The 22,443-nt window shown below is 42.8% G+C and overlaps 1 protein-coding gene across 1 annotated transcript in view; it reads left to right on the top strand.

Moving 5' to 3' along the window:
* SPOCK3 (SPARC (osteonectin), cwcv and kazal like domains proteoglycan 3) overlaps positions 1–22,443 on the top strand; it is a 131,368-nt gene that overhangs the window by 58,160 nt on the left and 50,765 nt on the right. Inside the window, 1 exon segment of the mRNA XM_032470773.1 lies at positions 12,395–12,494. Within this exon segment, the coding sequence (XP_032326664.1) occupies positions 12,395–12,494 (100 nt within the window).

Here is a 22,443-nt window from a genome sequence, read left to right as displayed (position 1 = left end):
AAATTATTATGATTTTGTGTGCATTGTGAGTTGCCAGTCTTCGAAGAGACCTGAGATACAGCAGCGACTATGTGCGTGAGCTGTCAGAGATCTGATGTCTGAACAGCTTCAGATGCCACAGCACTGCAGGTGGATCTGCTGTGCTCTAACATTTATTATTATTCTTAGTTTTTTTCTTTCCTCTGAAAATATCGACTAATGTATACTGATAGGAAGAAAGGAAGTATTTATGCAAAGTCAAGTTCTTAGGATAAATTTAAATTACTTAGGAAAAGTCGTGTTTGAGAAATCAGGCCTGTGTCTGTCCCTTACTTCATCTACTCACACTAAAACTTACTGACCGCCTGGTGCGTGCTAGGTAATGGCTTTTCTCTCAGGAGTATCTGACCTGCCACGGGACCTGGGAGATGGGAGGTGGTGGGTTGACTGTTACGTAAAGATGAGTGCGATGTTGTGGAAAACAGAGTGACGAACACATGGGTGTAGTTTTCCACCCTGAGATTCTCACCTCAAGGCTGTGCGTTCATATTTTAAATTGTTTTCTTAATCAAATTGTTTTACCCAGTGTCTCATGATAGCTAATATCTAATATAATAATGAATGATCTCTCATTTATGTTTTTGAAAGTCAGGAGAAAAAAATACGACATAGGGTTAAAAAGCAAGCTTTAAATTGTATTCATATTCACATCCTTTCACTGAAAAATGGGGACTGTTAGCCAAGGGCTTTGAATAAAAAGGAAATCAACAGTATTCTGTGTGCAGAATATTCAATAGCACATTTTAATTTGTTTTTTAAGAAATGAATACAAAAAGAAAAAGTTGTCAGTTTTACATGAATCCTGGCTGTTCAGTGTGATCTCCTGGGGGTTAAGTTAATGAATTTTAATACCGGAAATTTTGGGCTGCTTGAAGGCCTTAAAAAAATCTTAGTGTTCTAGTGCTAACACTGAATTGTTTAATACGCGTCATTGCCAGAAATGATGATGCCAGTATACAATTCTAACTGATAAAAACAATGTAAAAGTGTTACAGTGTGCACACAAAAAAACCTGATGTCATTCTGAAAATAACATCTCAATTTCCAAAGAATAAAGAACATAAATAAACAGAATAAATATCCTTGTTTACTCATATTTCTGTTTGTCTCTGCAAGTTGTGTATATTGTTATCCACCTGCCAGAAATATAAACAAGGTGGCCCTGCTTACCTGTTTAGTAAATAGTAGGAAAGTACAGGATGACAGTTACACCCGAGGACAGGATGGGGGTCCTATTCAAGTGGCATAGACGTGGTAGAGCCCCCAGGACTGGGGCCCCCACAGCCAGCTGCCCAGGGTCTAGCCCCGCCCACCAGTGGCCGGCAGCCACCAGCCTGAGGACAGGCACCACCTACCAGTGTAGGACCACTGTCAGAAGAGCCCACATGGCCCACTGGGGCCACCTCTGGGGTATTAGCTCTGGTGACCAGAGAGGACACACTGCTGGGCCCTGTGGGACATCCCCTACATACGGCCACTCCTCCAAGGTCTGGAAACACAACTAACCTACCTAATACATACGAATAAATGCAGAGCTTTAGGCAAAATGAGATGACAGAAGACTATGTTCCAAACCAAGGAACAGGACAAAAACAGAGGGATTAAGGAAAGTGGAGATAAGCAGTCTGCCTGATCGAAAGCTCGTGGAAATGCTCAAAGATGCTCAAAGATGCTCAAAGAACTTGGGAGAAGAGGGGATGAATGCAGTGAAAAGGTTGACAGAGTCAGAAACTTTAAAGAAGAACCAGAGAGAACTGAAGACACAGACACTGAGATACAAAATGCACCAGAAGGGTCAGTGGCAGATTAGAGGACTCAGGAACGGATCAGTGAGCTGGAGGACAGGGTAGTGGACATCACCCACGCTGAACAGAAAAGTCAGAAAGCATTCAAATCATGAGGGCAGTTTTGGAGACCTTGGGACAACACCCAAGCATGCTAATATTCACATTGTAGGGGTCCCAGGAGGAGGAGGAGAGAGAAAGGGACAAGGAACTTATGTGAAGCAATAACAGCTGAAAACGTCCCTCACCTGGGGAGGAAACCAACGTCCAGGTCCAGAAACACGGAGTCCCAAACAGAATGAACCCACAGAGGCCACACCGAGACGCACTGTAATTAAAATGGCAAGAAGTTAAGATAAGGAGAGAAAAGAAGGGTTCCTCAAAAAACTGAAAATAAAAGAACCATTCAGTCCATCGCTTCCACTCCTGGGTACCACCCAGTGAAAGCAAGAGCAGTTATTTGAAAGAAAAAAACGCACCTCAGTGCTCACAGCAGCACTGTTTACAGTCGCCACAGCGTGGAAGCAGCCCAAGGGCTCTTCGACAGGCACCTGGATAAAAATGGTGTGAAGTATGTAAGAGAAGGAAGAGAATGAAATCTTGCCATTAGTGACAATGTGGGTGAATCTGGAAGGTATTATGCTAAGTGAAATGAGTCAGAGAAGACACTGTGCAATCTCACTTCTACGTGGAATCAAAAAGAAAAATGAACAAACAAAACAGAAACAGACCCAGACACGGAGAACAAACGTGTGGCTGCTGGAGGGAAGGGGCGTTCTGGGGGCAAAGTTGGTGAAGAGGATTACGAGGTGCAAACCTCCCGTGGAGCAACAGTAAGTCACAGGGGTGTCTTTTGCAGCGGCAGGGACACGGTCGGCAGTATGGTGAGTGTAACACTTTGCACGGGGCAGACGGTTACTAGATGGCTGTGATGATCATTTCCTAGTGTATGCAGGTGTCAGACCACTGACACCAGCAGAATATCCTACGTCGAGCATTGTGTCAGTAGAGAAAACGCACGATGCCCAGCACCCTGGAGGGCCCGAACATGGCGTCGAGGTCCCCTGAGCACAGGGGCTGGTCCGCCTTGTCCTGCCCACGTGCACTGAGGGCACAGCTGTTCGGTCTCCTCCCAGGGGCTGCGTGGAGGGCGCCGTGCTGTGTTGGAGACTGGACATGGGACAGTTTATGGTGAGAGGCCTGTACCGCGCTGGCATCGTGATGTCGTGGTGGGATAACCCAACCCGCAGGATGAGCTCTGCCAACTCCCCAGTCGCTGGGAGCGCTTGTGTGGGCGAGGAGTCCCCACGACTCCGCTCCCCTGGGGAGGAGTCCGGGTGCAGAGGAGCCGGCCAGTGTGGAGGCTGGTTCTGGACGCCACCACCCTTCCCCCAGCGCTTACTTACTTCATAACTGTCATTTCATATTTGTTAAAATGAAGGGTGCATTTCTTTTCCTCTTTGATTTGTTACTGTTTTTGTTGTTGAATTGCAAATATAGAAACCCCCTGAAACTGTGCTTGGAGAGTTGGGGACGGCCTTCTTTTATGAAGACTGAGGACTAACTTACAGAACTCAGGAAGAAAAGCTGGTCCAAGCCTCAGGGATGCACTTGAGCAGGAAGGGAAGTGCCACCAGAACCCCTTGTCTGCTCAGCTGTTCGGTTTCCTCTCAGGCAGGAGTGGTGTCTGGAGTTCTCTGCCCATGTCTGCAAGGTCCCCGTGCGCTGACTGTGATGATACCGGCTGAAGGGACCCAGGGAGTTATGTGCACTTTATTGTAGGGCTCCTGCGAAGTCGCTGTCCTTAATTTAGGGTTTCCTCGGTTAACGCTACCATCCCCAGATTGTGAGAATGCCCAGCCCTGCACATCCCCGTGTTTTTACATGTTTATGTTGAAAATCTTTGTGTATTTCTGTGGATGCAAATAGGCATGCATCAGGTTTATCTTTGTTAATCTCATGAGGGCGATTCACGTACTTGAAAGTTTCCTAACAGTTTAAACTGTGTATGTCCTAAAATGTTGTCAGTTCGGTGGGGACAGATGTCATCAGCAGCACTTGGTGCTTCACTGAGGTTGAATTTATTTTTATCTTCTTTTGGGCGATTATTTTTATTTTCTCTTTCGTCATTTGCCTACCTTTTACTTTTTGTCAATTAAAAACAGCATCCTGGATGCCAGTGTCATTGTTTCGACACGCGTCAAAGCGTGCTGGTCAAGGCTTTGCTGTGGCTTGTACTAAATAACCCTTGGCAGGGAGCGAGACAAAGCAAGTATCAGCCAGGTACTCCCAGTATGTTCTTCAGCTAGAGTGGGAAATTCAGCCAAAAATAATTATAAAAAATACCTAGGATAGCTCAAAATATTTGGATATCAAGCAATATTCTTATAAGTAATCCATTATCGAAGAAAAAACTCACAAGATTAAAAAACACTTTGAACTGAATTATAATCAAATATCAAAATATGAAGGCCTTTGGGATCTAGCTGAATTTATGTTAATGGGAAATACATAGTCTTAAAACCAGACTTATCAGAAAAGGAAAAAAGGATGAAAATCAATGTTCTAAGTATTCAACTGAAGGAGTCAGAACAAGAATTGAAAATTAAAATTAAGACAGTAGAAATAATGAAACAATAAATATGAGAGATCATTATTGAACTATAAATCAAACATACAATAGAGAAAATCTACTCCCAAAAAGCCAGGTTTTTTTTTTTGAAGGAAAACTGATAAAAAGATATTTATCCTTAGCAAGAATAATCAGGGAAAAAGCAGCAGACACACCTCCAATATCAAACATGAAAAAGTCTTATCATTCGAGACCCCGGAAGGAGTAAACAGATCCTAAGAGCTTGTCAGAAGCTGTACTATGTTAACGAATGTGGCGCTTTTGATCAAATGTACAGATTTCTCCAAAAAGTCAATGTACATAAACTAATTCAGAACAAGATAGAAAATCTGAAATATTTAGCTATTAATCAAATTTATATCAAATTTGTATTTTAAAGCCTTCCCATAAAGAAATCTCCAGGCTGACATGTTTTCAAGAATTATTTTAGATATTTAAAGAAAAAAGCCCCTGAGATATTGTACAAACAGTTCTAGATGGCAGAATTTGAATTTGTTCAGACTAATTTTGATCAACTGAAGTGTCACAGGCTGACGGGATCTGAAAAAGAGCACAGCAACATTGGAGGTGAATATTGCTCACGGACACACGTGGAACATTCTTAAAACCTCCGCATATCCCATCCACGACAGTGTGCGCGTGATCGGACCCGTAAGACGCCCTCCACACCAGGGGCTTCAAATTGAAGTCACTTCGCTGTGGAGAAGGTACGTCTCCTTTTCCCAAGTTCTCTTCCTGCAGAGGCTGAGCGGTGGCCCCGGGGGGTGTCACGTCCTCCGTCCTGGGATCTCTGTCACCTCACACGACCAAAGAGGGGGTTGAACTCACGATCCTGAGAGGAGGCGGTTCTCCTGCATTCCCGAGTGGGCCTGGATGTGTTCACGACGTATCTTTATGGGAGAGTGACAGGATCAGCTCTGACAGAGACACAGGGGACAGGGGTGCGCACAGAGACAGGGTCACACGGAGGGGCTGGGGCCAGATCATCACCTCCCACCCACTGTCCCGCCAGAGCCATCCTGCTGGCACCTCGACTCCAGCCCAGGGGGACTGGTTTTGGACTTTTGACCTCCACCCCTGGGAGAGATCATTTTTGTCATTTTGAACCAGAAAGGTTTAGGTGATTTGTTACAGCAAACCTAGGAAGCAAGGCCATTGCTCAGGTGTGAAAACAGTCTCTGGAAGCGTGGTTGAGCCAGAGGAGAATCGGGAGTGTGACTGAGCCAGCTGTTCACAGCCCTGGAGGTTCGGTGTGGTGCTTGGAGGTGCCGTGGTGAAGTCCCCATGCGCTCAGGCCCTTCCTGTGACCAAGGTGGCCCCTCGGCCACCCAGCCGCTCTCCACTCCCCTGTGAACGGAGGTTCCACACAGATGAGACGTGTTTTCAGGCCATAAAATGTGGGCTTTTGCTTTAAGGGGCTCTGTTGAGACACAGCAGAGGTGGGGGTGAGATGGGTCAGGACAGCTCCCGGCTCAGCAAGGTCGTGGGTGCAGGACAGAGGTGCGGAATTCGGGGAGCATGAGTGTAGGCTGCGAGTTGAGAAGTGACCCTGTGATGGCTGTTACAATGGCATCAAGAAGTAAGCAGAGGAGCAAGGGACAAGAAGGTGTGCGAACACCAGACCGGGGGCGGAAGTGCACTCGTGGAGTCAGGAAATAGTCCTCCGGGGAAGGGACATCACAGTGGGGACCCCAGGGGACTCCCATCCCCCAGATGAGCTCCATGCTGTCCTTATCACTTCCTGGACCCAGGAAGACCTCACCCCACACTGCACTTCTCTCTGTCTCCAGAACAGCTCTGAGGTCCGGGAGTCAGTGACCCTGCCCAGCTGGAGCCTCCAGATTGTCACATGGTCTCTGGACACACTGTGGTTTATTCATGATTCAACAAGCAGTTAAAATAAACAGTATGTAGAAGGGTGCAGAAGTACAGGTTATAGTTTAGAAGATGACCAGTTAGTTACTGGGGGAGCCAGTGAGGGCTTGACAGCGCCCCGTTCAGCTCCTAAACGTGTTGAGTGGCTGTAACGCTGAGTAATAACATCATAAATAAAAATAGCAGAATGGTTTTAGCAGACCTTTCTGACCCCGTTCAGATGTTTCCTGAAGAACGCTTCCTTGTTGAGCAAATCTGACGGTACCGATCACACCAGAAGCCACCAGAGCAGAAGTGAAACGAGCTGGAAGAGAGAGAAATGCTAAGGAGTCAAAGCTTAGGCTTTTTAATTTTACCGGTTCGCTAACTTGAAAATGCTGTACGGGTTAATGCCCGGTGGAGATTGTGAACTTTTACCCTTTCTCTCAGCCTGTAGATCCGAATCGAGCACACCGTGGAACTTCTTTCTTTCTTCCTGTCTCTGTAACTTTCCTCTTCCAGTGAAGCAGTAAAGGAAGGAGGCCGGTAGGACCGCCTCCCAAGAGGCCAACGCCTGGAGGAAAAGCTGTTTTCTCCCCTAAATGTTGATGGTCTTTAATGATTGTTTTCTTGAGTAAAATGTGGGCTTTCGTTGTCGAACGCTTTGGCTAAAGCTGTCAGGTCAGTTTATTCTACAGTAGCTAAAATCGTTCCTTTTGTTTAGAAAAACAAAATTCAAAAGCATTGTTCACAATCAAGGCATATTCTGATATATCTGATACCTCTGGAAGGATCAAACAGTCTTTCCCCACGTGTTTTCAGATCTGCATCATTAGTCATTTCTTTTAGGTAGAAGATTTTTCCCTTTTTAAGCTGCATGTCTGCCACTGTTATTTTAAAAATGTGGAGACAGTTCTCCAAAGATAGCATCTCCTTGATCTCTAAGGATCACACATCTTTGTGAACTCAAATCTCAGTTCATACTTGGCTGTAGAAGTCCTGAAGGGTAAAGGAATGGCACAGCTAATGGTGGGTGAGAAGCCTGCGTTACTTAGGAGGATTGGAAAAAATAAAGCGTTTCCTAATTCTCATTTTAAATTTAGGAAGCATGCGCTTATGATCATATCTGAGTTGCAGAAATATATGTCAACACTAATTAAGTGGGTCAGTGCATATGTTAATTAGGGAGAACTCCTCCTCAAGTCTGGCAGAACTCAAACCTGAGTGCTGGAAGGAATGTAAGTGTTAGGTGTATTGTAGTTCTCCTAGTGTAAGTCTTTGACCTCTTTGGTTAGATTTATTCCTAGGTTTGTTACTTTGGGTGCTATTTTAAAGGGGATTGTTTCTTTACTTTCTTTTCCTGTTGATTCATTAGTGTAAAGAAATGCAACTGATTTTTGTACGTTAATCTTGTACTTGCTGCCTTGCTGAATTCTCTGATTAGTTCTAGTAGTTTGTGTGTGGAGCTTTTAGGGTTTTCTATATATAGTAACATGTCATCTGCATATAGTGACACTTTTACCTCTTCTTTTCCAATTTGGGTCCCTTTTATTCCTTTTTCTTGCCTGAGTGCTGTGGCTAGGACTTCCAAGGCTACAGTGGATAGGAGTGGTGATAGTGGGCAGCCTTGTCTTGTCCCAGATTTTAGTGGGAAGGTTTTCAGTTTTTCACCATTGAGTACTATGCTGGCTGTAGGTTTGTCATAAATAGCTTTTATTATGTTGAGATATGTTCCCTATATATCCACTTTGGTGAGGGTTTTTATTAAATGGGTGTTGAATTTTATCAAATGCTTTTTCTGCATCTATTGAGATGATCATGTGGTTTTGTCCTTTCTCTTGTGGATGTGGTGTTATCACACTGATTGATTTGCATATGTTGAACTATCCTTGTGTTCCTGGGATGAACCCAACTTGTACATGGTGAGTGATCTTTTTTATTCTGTTTGCTAATATTTTGTTGAGGATTTTTGCATCTATGTTCATCAGTGATACTGGTCTATAATTTTCAAAAATTTTTGTAGTGTCTTTGTCTGATTTTGGTATCAGGGTGATGGTGGCTTCATAGAATGAGTTTGGGAGTATTCCCTCCTTTGCAGTCTTCTGGAAGAGTTTGAGACGGACTGGTATGAGTTCCTCTTTGTATGTTGGTAGAATTCCCCAGTGAAGCCTCTGGTCCTGGACTTTTGTTTGTAGGGAGTTTTTCTTATTGCTAATTAAATTTCATTTCTAGTGATTGGTCTGTTCAAGCGGTCAATTTCTTCTTGATTCAGTCTTGGTGGACAGTACGTTACCAGAAACTTGTCCATTTCTTCAAGGTTATCCATTTTGTTTCCATATAGTTGTTCATAGTATTTCGTAGATATTTTGTATTTCTGAACTACAAAACATTGACTAAGGAAAGTAAAGAAGACTTAAAAAAATGGAAAGATATCCCATGCTCCTGGATTGTTCTGGCTATTCATGGTCCTTTAAGTTTCCATACAAATTTTATAATTATTTTTTCTAGTTCTGTGAAAAATGCCACTGTTATTTTGATAGAGGTTGCATTGATTCTTGGTATGTCTGGTTAAAAGTTGATCAATTTTGATTATTTTTTCAAAAAACAGCTCTTAGCTTCATTGATCTCTCCTAGTGCTTCCTTGGTCTCAATTTCATTTTTTTCTGTCCTGATCTATTTACCTTGTTCCTCTGTTTGGAATGTATTCATCTGTCTACTCCTTTTGCCTTTTTCTTTGTGTTTTTTTCCACCACTTACATAGCTTGGTGTGTCTCCTGGTCTTGGAGACGTGTTCTTATGTAGGAGACGTCCTGTGAGGCCCAGCAGTGCACCCCATCTCATCACCAGAGCAGTGTGGCCTGGGGCCCCTCGATGACAGGTGGGACCCTCACCCCGTTGGCTTCCATGTCCCGTCTCTTGTGGGGTCTGCCAGCAGCTGGTGGGTGGGGCCGCATCTAACTTCTTACCTGTCATTCTCCTACCACAGGTGCCAGGCATCCACTCCAATGGCCTGAGTCGCCTCACCTTTTCCTAAACACCTGACTTCACCCATCCTAGTCTGTACACTGCCAAGATTTTTCTCTCACTTAAAAACATTTTGCTCCTCCTTAAATAGGACCTTCAAAACATAACTGAAAAAAATCCACAAAATGTTTACGTATTACACATAATGCACAGATACTAAGTTAAATCTTAGAACATTTTGTGTATAGCTCATGAACTTGACTCCTCCTAAGAACAAGACAAATATGTTAATAGACAAGATGACGAGTAACGCTGATTCTGAGAAGCATTCCTGATGGCAAGCCAGACAGATTCTGAATTACAGGGTAACTTTGACAAGGAGACTCTGGAGTGGAGAGCCCTCTTCGGTGGGGTACAGACTGAGCAGGTGCATCACTCAGTGCTGGACCTGTGGAGCCTGCACATGGCGGGGGGACCCAGCCGGGACTGAGTCCCAGGTGGTCAGAGTTCCTCAAGCCTGGGGACGGCATGGCCTGTCTGCCCCAAGTGTGTGCAGTTACAGCATCTGTTTTGTTTCCACCTGCAACTACCAACCTTTGACTTTTGAAAGGTCATTCTTATTAGTGTGTTAGTTGACGTATGAACTTGTACAAGTACTTTTTTATTCCAGGAACGTTCTTAGACGTTCACCTGTATTTACTCCCTAATTCCCACATGAACGTGTGCCTGGGTTTTCCCTGCTGCCCTGGTGAGCTTACGTGTAACTAGTCTTTCCACGTAAAGTGTCATTAGCAATTTTCTTCAGGTCTGAGGTGATTTCAGAACACACAAAATACGATATTTAGAATTTCAGATTTCAGATTGAGCCTCAAATTTTGTAGACTCTTTGGTCTGTTCTAGAAAGACTCTTGTTATCACAAAATGCTCAGTGCTCTCTTTCCATTTACTGAGTGAGTGAAGATTCCATGGCTCACTGTTCTCCAGCTGTGATGCTGTGAATGATGTCTGTTAAAACATGAATTCTGGTTAACTTATCCTCATCTAATGTATTTATTTTAAACTGAACATCAGTAAGTATTCTACTGACTTAGGAATGATATAATTTGGCATCAATGCTTAATCAAAATGGTTATGCAAGTACAGACAATATTATGAAGTAAGATGCTGATGACACTCAGCACATCCTGACCAGGATGGAATCTACATAAAAAATGCCATTTTTATGGATGCACTTCAGGAATCTGAAAGTGTTTAGGTTTCAACAATATTGGCTTTAAAGAGAGTAATGATAACTAAAGTTTTTACCCCAAAACCTATATAACAAGTGCACTGTAATTTCACTGCTTAGGAAGTCATTGGAATTTCAAGGATTTCTAATACATCTTCCAACTTTTAAGAAGATTTCACTTCGAGGTCTAATGACTCTTTGGATTATGTGTGAAAGATTTCCTAATGTATCGTAAAATGTATTTATACAAGAAAGTCATTGATGTCGCACTCTCAGTTTCTGTGTTTCAGTAGAGTCTAAAGCTACGTGTGCTGGGAAGGGAGTGAGGGGTTGGACCGGGTCACAGTGTTGATGTGTGTCTGTCACAGCGTTTGGGTGCACACATTCCAGGGCAAAAGGATAGACACGTCCTGTCCTAATGAGTATTTTTAGTGACTAGAAGCCTGAGCTTGATCATAATTTCTCCTAATGTATCTGAAGAGCAAATAATTTTATAATTTCATGCTTTGATTTGATTGCACAGAGTGAAAGAATAATGCAAATACAACATTTTGCATTTTCGGTTTCTCTCTGCTCCGTCTCTGTGGTCATAAGTCTCTGTCCTGTACAGCGATGTACCTGGACTCCAGCCTTTGTTTTGATTCCCATTAGAATTCGTGCCAGTTGTTTAATATAACAGCTTGGTTATTTCCCCCTTTGTGTCTCTTATGAGATGAAGTCTGTGGCCAGGCAAGATTTTAAAGCGATTTTCTGGAAGAATTTACAAAATTTAAATGAAGAGAATGTGTTTGGAACTACCATGGGTTTCACAGCTTCATGAAAATCTTTCGAGGGAGAAGCAGCAGGGGAGAGAGATGGTGGGGAGAGGACAGTAAACCTTTCCCAGAGCCCACCCAGCATTGCCGAAGTTTGAAGCACATTAGTCTGAACTTTCCCTGTAAGGAGGGTTAGCACTATACTTCTTAGTGGTCCTTTGGGTCACTTTTCTGAAGGTTTGACTTATTCATGAAAGAAATGCCGAGTCCGTAGTAAAGCGCCCTTCTCACCCTGATGTGGGCTTGCGTTGCTCTCTCCGCAAAGAGCTTCCACGGGCAAGAGTGAGGCTGACCTAGAAGAGGGCTCCTAACCAGTACACTTTCCGTAGAGGTCGCCTCTTGTCTTTACCCAACTTTTAAGGCCTTTGCCCGCTGTGTGTAAACTCCTGACACAAACAGGCAGAGCAGAAGCAGTGCAGTCGAAGTGGAGCGGGGAGTGGCTGAGCCGTAGGTGGTGGCGGAGAACAGGCTTCCCCGGTTATTCCAGGTCAGAGCCTGGTGGGTGTGTTTTGAGTCATTGCCACACAATAAAAAGAGGTTGGCTCTCACCAAGCACACTGATTTGACCCGAAATACTGGCCTTTGCTGGAATGGTGTCTTTTCTGATTGCTGTTTTCTCTACAAGTAAGCTGCTGTAACTTCCAGGCACCTGGGGACACCGGGGAAGTGGGTGACTGTTCCTGATACCTTTCCAGCGGAATTCGAGGGGCTCTTGGGAAGGTCCCAGATGTGTAAGTCCTCTTGCTGACCAGCTGTTGCTTCTGTTTTGGGGGCTTCAAAACCACATTTCACAACTGCAAATTAAAATTTAAAATCCACAAAATGAAGTATAACTGTAGCCTGTATGTGACTAGCAGAATATTTTTAAGGAATATGTTCTCTTATTATTGGAAACCTTTGGTTGTGAAACATAAGTTTATAGTGAAAAACACTATGGAATAATACATTGAAAATGAGAATACAGTTTGTTGATTCTGATTTATCTTCAAGAGTCGGAATGATGGTGGAGAAAAGGCATGATGCTAATGTAATTTTTAAATAAATGCATTAAGTATGCTTGTTTCATTTTTTTCCACAGCACGAAAGATGCAGCAGTCAGGCATAAGTGGTGCAAGCAGTGCCCGGGGGTCTCCACCAGCCCCGTCTGTGGCTCAGATGGTCGCACCTACTCTTCCCAGGTGAGACAGTTACGGTCATTTAGCATAAAACACATGGTACCTCTCATTAGTGACCACAGCTGTTAATTTTCCAAACACTTCATTTAAGTATTAAAATCATGTGAATAATGTCACTGGTTTGGAGTCTGAGTCGATGTACATGTTTCCTCTACTCAGGAGTTTTTAAACTGAAGTGGAGTCGGTTTACAATGTGTTAATTTGTAGTGTCCAGCACAGTGATTCAGTTATACATACATTTATTCCTTTTCAGATTCTTTTTCACTATAGGCTATTACAAGGTGTTGAATATGGTTCCCTGTGCTCTACAGTATGAACTTGTTGTTTATCTATTTTATGTATATTAGTTAGTATCTGCAAATCTCAAACGCCCAGTTTATCCCTGCCCACCCCCTTTCCCCTCTGGCAACCATAGATTTGTTTTGTCTATGAGTCTGTTTCTGTTTTGTAAATAAGTTTGCTTGTCTTTGTTTTACTTTCCACGTATAAGTGATACCATATGGCACTTTTCTTTCTCTTTCTGGCCCAGGCATCTTTCTTTGGCTCTTGGCTCACTCGGCTTTGTCCATAGACTAAGCAGATGCTGACAGGGCAGATTTAAACAGCTTTCGGGGCTGGGCAGCACTTGTGGGTGCACTGATGGTGAGCCCTGAATCCCAAGTGCCCGGTGGCCCTTGAAGCACTTTGCGTGGAGTTTCTGATTCATCGTTGAGTAACACTGATGTGACAAAGATTGACCAGAGCGAGGACCTGCGGTCCAGGGTGAGGGGCCCACACCCATGTCTTGCCAGTGCTCTGTGTTTCAGACTCCCTGCATTGGCAAGCTGGGTCTTTGGTTTGTTTTGGTTTTACTACTACAAGTAATAGTCTTATAGGTTCTATTTTAGACCCACAGTATTTCCTCATTACCTTCAGCTCAGTTTATAAAGATGAAGTTATAAATTACATTCCACCGTACAGCATAATTGGAGGTGAGGGCATTACAAATTACACCTGCATCAGTAGGTGCGGGGTGGAGGGGTGAGAAAGAGGGTTTTCGGAAGGTGTCCAAAGGAGGGCTTTAGTCGAGTGACGTAACTAGAATATACTCTTGGAAAGTGTCCCTGGTTACAAAAATTAGCCCATTTTGAATAATTATTTTATCAGAGTTCAAGCTCTGAACTTGTGGGCTTGTCCCTCAACCCTTGGCAGAGTGTTTTTTAAAATGTATACATAAAATACAAATAAACAGATGAACAACTGTGGAAAAATAGGTTTACTTGGAGAAACAGTGGGACTTTTGTGATTTTCATAAGAAGTATTTTTGTAATATCATCTGATGTTTTTGTTAAGAAAAGCTCTTTTTTTTAGAAGTCTACCTAATCCTTTTCAAAAGAACTAATGTTTTCTGAATTCTTCCAAATTCGGCAGTATCAGGAAATGGAAATGTAAGTCTGCCCAAGGGTACTTGAGAGGTAGTCATTCCTGAAATTGACAAAGCAGATAAAGGTCTTTGTTTCTTGGGCAGATCTGTTTGGAGTGTGTCAGCAAGCCTGAGTAAGTGTCAGACCACGGACGTGTTTGTCACAGACTTGTGTGAACTGTGTCCCACCTCTGCTGAGCAGGGGTCCGTAAATAGTGCTAATGTGTTAGCACTCAGCAGGGCCTCTGTAACCTAGACTCCGGGGAACAGCACTGGGTGATTTTTGACTCTCTTCTCTCATATTTAGTCATGCAGTGCTTGGCAGCTGGACTAAATAATGGTGAATATAAGAAATTGTGTGTGTGTGTGTGTGTGTATTGTGTGTATATGTGTGTGTCTGTGTATGTGTGTGTTGTGTGTATTGTATGTTGTGTGTGTGTATGTATGTATTGTTTGTGTTGTGTGTATGTGTGCATTTGTGTATGTATGTATGTGTGTGTTGTGTTCATATGTATGTGTATGCGTGTGTGTGTGCGTGTGTGTGTGTGTTGAGGAAAGGCAGGTTAAACAGAAGGCTTATCCACTTTGTTCTGGAATTCCTGACTCTGCTGCAGAGATGCTATTTAAATTGGTTTGAGATGGGGCCCTGTGAATCTAAGTTTTAAAATCTCCCCAGGTGATTTTTGTGTGTAGGCGTGGCTGTTGCCTCCCTTCAATTGATTGCTTTTGAATTCTTAAGTATAACAGCTCTTGTAGTTTTTAATAAAATAGAGCAATAGCATTAAAGTGGAAGCATACTTTTTGTTGCAATTTGAGAAACTCCATATTAAGTTTCATCACTCTGCTGTTAGGATCTGGTATTTAATCATCCCGCCTGCCTTTCCCTGAACGCTGTCTGAGCTGAGATAATTTTACTTTGGAAGATCGACACTCAGAAATGGAAGGGCACTGTTTCTCTTTGAACTGCTTTTCAGCGTTGGCCTGGTGAGGACCCCCTACTTTTGAGGGTTTCTGCTTTCATCCCTGTCTGCACCCTGAACACCTCATCTTTTTCCCCAGCTGTTTCTTTACAAACTATTTTTTGCCTCTGTAGCCTTAACAAAGACATAGGCTCACTTTCCTGCCCCGTTCAAGATTCTTGAGTTACATGTATTCAATTAGTTTAGGATAGTTTTCACTAATTTTTCCAAATACATATTAATGTATTTTTGAAACTATAACCTTCCAACTTTCATGTGAGCAACTGTGTGTTAAAATGGTTGTTCACAAAACTCCACTGATACTATAGGGGTTTTGTAATTTTATTAATTTCTTTAATTAGTTTTATCGTAATTCCTTAGGAAAATGAAAAGTTGAAAAATCTGTATCTGTTTCACACACTTGTCTTTGAATTACTGATAATCAGTAAAATATAAATCTGAAAGTTTTTCATCCATGGTCTTGATTGCTTGTTTCATTTTCTGCCTGGCTAATTACCACACATCACACTGCAAGTTCCTGCATCACTTCTCCAAGACTCACCACGTTCACCAGCAATTCAAAACACCAAACTCAGTACTTAGTCTAAAACCCCTTCCTTATTACATGGAAGTGAAGTGTCTGGCAGTGTCATGGGTTCCTTATCAACCTTCTGCTGCTTTTGTTCTCGAATCCCCGGTGGTCAGGGACTGTGCAGTGACCTCAGCACCTTGGACAGAAGCTTGGGGAGGTCAGGCTGCCTCGCCCTGGGGACTGAGGCCCAGCCACGCTGCTGGGACAGGAGGACCCGGTCCAGGCCTCCCGGTGCTCGGACCAGTGCTTCCCGTGCCTGACGTGGGGCTGGAGCCGGGCCTGTGCCTGCGTCTCACCTAGTCTCACCTACGTCTGCTGTAACTTTTGTACTGATCCTGCAGTGCAGTGACCCGTGACCTTCCCAGCGCATTAACCCCTCGTCTCCTGTCTGCACAGTGTCTGTGCTCACTGATCAGGCATCTGTTCAGCTCTCCGTTGGGCAGATGCTGTGAACGCTTTAGGCATTTTCACTCCCTCTCACTCCGTTATAGATGCGAACACGGATGCACAGGGAGGTGAAGTAACTTGCCCAGTGTCTCAGCCAAGTCCAGAGTCCGTGTCTAAACCACTCACTTTTTTAAAATGGAAATCTGGAGCAGAAACACTTTTAAAAATTAATTGCCCTTCATCTTTTTACCACACATCATTAATGTGATGACTACATTTCTTTGAATCACGAAGTAGAAATCGCAGTATATGCCCTTTAAATTTATAGTTGCTTTTTCTCACTGGTTTGAAGCCTGTGATTTCAGGGCCATATTTTAAAGTTATGGTTTTAGAGACTTTGCATGATGCGGAAGTCTAAGTCGTCGATTTTCTGTGGTTAGAACTTCTTGCAGAAGACAACCTTCTGTGTTTTCTTAAAGGATTTAAACTTTGAACTCTAGGTTTTAGGTACACGTGGTCATGGAGTTTTGTGTTTGGCAGAGGTGGGGGTGAATGTCATTTTTCCAGCGTGGTCAGTTGTTGCTACGTCATTCCATCTCCTGTATCACTGGATTGCTTGGGTGTCTTTGTCAAAAGGGAAGTGATCCTAAAAGCGTGACTCTGTTTCTGTGTCTGTCTTCAGCGAATTGCTTGTCTGCCCGTTGACTGTGCCACACTGCTTGTTTGCTGTATCTTCCTGTTAAGTTTTGGATTCAGATGCTGCAAGTCAACTTTATTCTACCTCTTCAGTGTTGCTTTGGCATTTGCCCTTTGCATTTCTGTGTGAATTTTCTTTTTCATTGGAGTACATTCAGTTACAATGTGTCAGTTTCTTGTATACAGCACAGTGTCCCAATCGTGCATGTGCATACATTTATTTGTTTTCATATTCTTTTTTATTAAAGGTTATTACAAGATACCAAATATAATTTCTTGTGCTATACAGAAGAAATTTGTTTTTTGTCTATTTTTATGTATAGTGGTTAACATTTGTAAATCTCAAGTGCCTAAACTTATTCCTTCCCACCTCCTTCCCCCAGTAACCATAAGGTTGTTTTCTATGTCTGTGAGTCTGTTTCTGTTTTGTAAATAAGTTCATTTGTGCTTTTTTTTTTTTAGATTGTACATGTAAGTGATATCATAGGGTATTTTTCTTTCTCTTTCTGGCTTACTTCACTTAGCATGACAATCTCCAGGTCCATCCATGTTGCTGCAAATGGCATTACTGTATTCTTTTTATGACTGAGTAGTGTTCCATTGTATAAATATACCACAGCTTCTTTACCCAGTCAACTGTCGATGGGCATTTGGGTCATTTCCATGTCTTGGGGTATTGTAAATAGTGCTGCTGTGAACACTGGGGACAATCCCACTACTGGGCATATATCTGGACAGAACCCTAATCCGTATGAATTATAGAATCAGTTTGTCAGTGTCTACAGAAAACCAGCTAGAATACTCACTCATTCATACTTTGTTGAGTCTGTAGATAAATTGCAGGAGGTTGACAGCAATATGAAATATTCAAATCCACACAGTAGGTATCTGTCTTCATTTTGTCAGAGCTAGTTAATGTGCTGCAGTTTTTGATACAGAGGTCTGTAACTGTTTGCTAAGTGTATTGCTAAGTAACTTGTTTCTATTGACGCTGTTGTAAACGCAGTTGCTGCTTTCAGTTTCGACTGCTGATGCTGGTGTATTGTCCTACAACTGAATTCTCTTCGCTGACCTTGTGTATTGACGCCTGGCTGAATGCACTTATTTCTAGCAGTGTCCTGCAGATATCTGAGAATTTTCCACGTATATAATCGTCCTCTATGAATAGAGGCAGTTTATTTCCTCCTGTTCTTTTTTTTTAATGCGTTTTCTCTTTTTCTCGCCTTACTGTTCTGGTTAAGCCTTCCAGTACAACGTTCAATGTACCCCTGTGCCTTAGTTCAAATTTAGGAGGAAGTTTTCAGTTTTTACCATTAGGTGTGAAGTTACATACAGGTTTTGTGGATGTCAGCCAGGCTTTCTGCAGCCCTTGTGGAGCAGAATGTGCAATGTCAGTGTCTGTATGTAGTGTTACTATCTATTAAAAAAGGGAAAACCCCACACATGTTCACTAGTGGAATTTCCATGTTAACTTGTCTTAGATAATTTGATCTTTGGCTTTTTGATCAAAGGAACTTGCATTTTATAAATATTCCACATAGTTTGCATTTCTTAGGAGACAGAAAAAATCTCAAAATATGCAGGACATGCTTGAACGTGCATGTTCTCTGACGGAAGCAGCGGCCACAGCCGGTGTGCAGCAGCTGTCGCTATGGAAGCAGTCTTGGTGGTAATGGCTAAAATAACTGAGCAATAGTGTCAAGCTGTGTTCTAAATGTTTTGTGTGCCAACTTCATCATTACAGCAGCCGTAGAACACAGATTCTGTCGTGACCGCCAGCCGCTAGATGAGGAAAAGGAGGCGCGGAGCGTCACAGCCCTGGAGAGTCACAGCGCCAAGTCGGGGGCAGGCACGCTATGACCGCTGGGCTGCTCTGGGCGTGGAGGGCAGCGAGCCCCTGACTGACACACCCGTCAGGCCTGGGCTTCACCCTGATGGCACCTGTGTGACATCTAGTGTTCATCACTTTATCGAGAAAAAAGAATCCTGGGGGCCGTAGGGGAGATTTAGAGAAGCCACATGTATTCCAGCTCTTCAACAGCTCAGGTTATAGCAAGATACAGAGGCTACCCATGTGCAAAGGTCCCTGGCCGTGGGGCACTCTCACCCTGTTGGTAGAAAGTATTCCAGCCGAGATATATTCCAGGAGTGTCTGGAAGTTCACGACCAGTGTGCCCCCAGCACCTTTGGGAAAGCTCTGTGTCTCTCTTGTCAAAGTCACAGCTCGTGCCAACAGAGAAAAGATTCTTAGAAAGAAAGCTAAGACTTAGTGAATGCCTGGTGTGTGTCATTCACTGCACTGAGTTACTATATTAATAACGTTTGTTAATGAATGTAATGTATTTACATGAGTTATTCCTCAAACAACACTAAGATACAAAACTAATATTTTAAAGATAGGGACTCTGAAGCACAAAGATATTAAATACGTTCATGAGATCACAGGGATGGGAAACAGCAAGGCCAATACTAATGTGGCTACAAATAAAAGTAGGAATAATATGAAAAATGATATATAATGAGTCATAGTGTAATATAGTATGTACTTTATGCATAGTAATTATTAATAACAATGTGCATAGCATTAATACAGGAATGTGGTTTTAATATTAATTCAGTGAGAAATTGTTTTCCTGGGCAAAGAAGGCTCAGACACACCCTATGTAATGTCTACTACTATGTGGCATAAATTTATAATCATGTAAACTACACGGGCAGACTAAGGTCCCCAGCGCCTCTCAGTGTGCATCACCTCCCGCCACCTGAATGCTGTCCCTCCAGGGAAACTAGTCTAGTGACGTGGACGGACATGAGTCGGCTGTGGCCTCTGGAACAAGCCAGACAGACAAGACCCGGCTGACAGTGGGAGGTAGTTCAACCCTAGTGTGGAAACCTGGAGGCACAGGAAGAAACGGACCCTGGCTGGAATCAGGAAACCTGAACCTGAAGGCCTTGTGGGAGAAGGTGGAGGCGGCCTGACGTCGAGGACCCAGAGGGTCTCTGGCGGCCGTGCCCGTGGTGAGAAGAAGCCGGGAGACCGAGCATCAGGAACCAAGAACCCGGAGAGTCACCTGCTCGCCTCTGAAGCGGCTTGGGTAATGACACCACTGTCGTGGTGCAGCGACCCCGGAGGGCAGGGGGTCGTTCCCTGGCAGGGTGCAGAGTGTGGACGCAGGAGACGGAACACGTCTGCTCTGCCGCTCCCCGCCGTGGACCTGCCTCATCAGGACGTACGGTGCAGACGCCAGGCCCCCCTGGTGAAGGACTGGATTCGGGCGGAACTGAGTCTTCTTTGAAATCCTGCTCTGGTTGCATCTGCAAGGGAAACAGCAGGGGCCAGAAAAACTCAAGTCTCTACCAGTGACTCAGGGCGTTCCATCTCCCCCAGTTTCTTTCTCACTTGAAAACGCGATTTTACCGCTGCAACACTGGATGGAGCACTGGCGTTACGCTCGCCTGCTGCGGTTACTTCTGTCCTGCGTCAGAAACACCATGAAATAGTGCTTGGATCCCACCGTAGCCGTGTGCTTTTGATCAGCCACTTCCGAAGCTCTCTTTATTTATGAAATTTATTTTTAAAAATATGCCTGTCTTGCTCAGTGGTCAGAGGAGTCATGCATCCAAATGACGTAGCACACACAGGGCTTCTCACCCAGGGAAGCCGCAGTGGAAGTGAGTTTGTAAACTGGGCTGTTGTCTGCGCTGCTGTGTGTTTTCTGTTTCCTCTGGGTGAGCGACGTGCTTTAGCTGGCAGTTTACTTGTACCGTTGTTTTTATTTTGCATCTATTCTTCAGTGAATGCCCCCTCACAATTCCTGTGGAAATTATGGAGGAGGCCTTGAGAGTTTAGTGAATGGATTCTGTCTCGCAGGGGACCAGCCCTCATCAGGGCTTCTCAGCATGGGCACCACTGACTTGTGAAGCCAGATCCCATACGGCTGTAACTTGAAGGGGCTGACGTGTGCTTTGTGGGATGTTTAGCAGCACCTCTGGCCTCTGACTGGTAACGCCAGCGGAGTCCCCCACCCCCTGGTTGTATCAGACGTCCCGTGGGGGCTGCATCCTCATGAAAACCTGTAACAGCAGCCAGTCACCATGTCTGATGCCTGGAGTCCTTTTCTGTGGTGCCCAAATCCCCCACAGTAAGATCACAGTTTCTTCTGAGAACCTGTGTTTAAACAAATGGCTTTAACTTATTTTCCCTGACAATTGTCAGTTTTAACCATTGGAAAAACCATTCTGCAGGCTTGCTTCCCACAACTGCTCCTAACTTAGGTGTTCTCAGTCCTCAGGGCCAGGAATGCGTTAATCATGTCTTTCTCCACAGTATTTTCATTTTTGGTAAATTACAGACTAATGAGCATGCCCTTTATGGGATATTTTAGATCACTTATACTGTTATAAATATTTCAGATTTGTGATAATTAAGTAAATTGAACATTACTAATTAGAAATAGCAACCAGTGAATGTAGCTAAAAATATTTTTAAATAGTACTTTTAATATCCTTATATTCTTTGAATAAAATTCTTCATGAATTTTTTTTCAAAATCAATCTATAAGTAAAAGAAACTAAATGATTTTCTGATTACAGGAAGCTGGAACGTGTGGGGTGGATTCGCTACACATCTGACTCTGTTGCTCTTTGCAGAAATGCATGCAGAAAAGACATTCCAGAGACTCATTCTGAAAGAGAACTTCTTTCCTTTATAAAGTAATTCTTTTACAAAGCTATAACTTCCTCATGCCTTGCAAGTCACAAAGACAGCTTTGAAATTTTTAAATTGTAATATGTCAAAGAAAATTAGCTAAGAGGTAAAACTTTTTTGATGAAAATTAACCAAATTTTTATAAAGATGGTGCTCTTTTCTGATCAGTTATTCTCTTGGTAACATTATGAACAGTGAATCATCAACTTTTGAGCAGATAATGTGATTCCCTTTTTAATAAACTAACAGCTTGTGAATTTTTGTGGTTCACAAATACTGGAAGTATTTTTCAGACTTCCATTTTTTTTTAATAAAAAAGTCACTGCTAAAATAAACTACATTTAAAATGTAAATGAATGTGGCATAGCATATCTTTGAAGGGAGCAAACGTATTTTCAAGTTTCAGAATTCCCTAGTAGCTGTCATAAATCCAGTTTTGGCTCTGTGCACATACACTTAGAACTGCTCGACCTGTTCTTCAAGTATGTCCGTGGGTCAAAGTTACCTTTTGACCAATCCAGGTTTTCTGAATATTAAGTTAAAAGAGGTTACAGTAGAGAATATTAAATTTGAAGTCTCAAAGTTTTATATAACTTGTCTTTTATTAAAGTACTCATAATCTCTTTATTTCTACTTTTGATTCACTAGTGAACATTTTAAATTACATATAATATGCATAGTAAGTTTATGTGTCAAGTTTTTTTTTAATTATTGATACGATATCTCTGAAAGAGTTTATTCATCCAAAAGGGCCAACTAGGCATATTCCAAGTGTAATAATGTTTGATCATTTGTTGCAGGTCTGATTAGGAACTTTGCCTGCCCATTAGAGAGTTGTTTGACAAGGGAAAAAATGTTTTACTGATGTGAGTAATGTGATTAGCCATTGGGTATATTCAGTGCTTCTTGGTATCAGTTGAAGCCGAATTCAATTAGTCACTGGTACATTTGTCGATTGGAGCCAGAAAGTCTGCTCTGTTTAATTTTAAAATAATTTGTACTGAGTAAATTATGGACACAGACTTGAAAGAAATCACATTACTTCAGAATTAGCAACATCTATTTTTTTAGAGCAGGAAGATAATGATTGCCTCTTGAAAATGGAGTAGGTTTACAATTTTTAAATCATGTCAAATGTGCAGTTATAAAACATTCTCTTAAGAGTGATGTAAGGATACTCAGGCTTAAAATTCCATAAAGAGTAATGT

Source organism: Camelus ferus, chromosome 31 (assembly GCF_009834535.1).
Source record: "Camelus ferus isolate YT-003-E chromosome 31, BCGSAC_Cfer_1.0, whole genome shotgun sequence".
Classification (NCBI taxonomy): domain Eukaryota; kingdom Metazoa; phylum Chordata; class Mammalia; order Artiodactyla; family Camelidae; genus Camelus; species Camelus ferus.
Note: the sequence above shows the minus strand (reverse complement) of the source record. Positions and strands in the feature narration are given on the sequence as shown.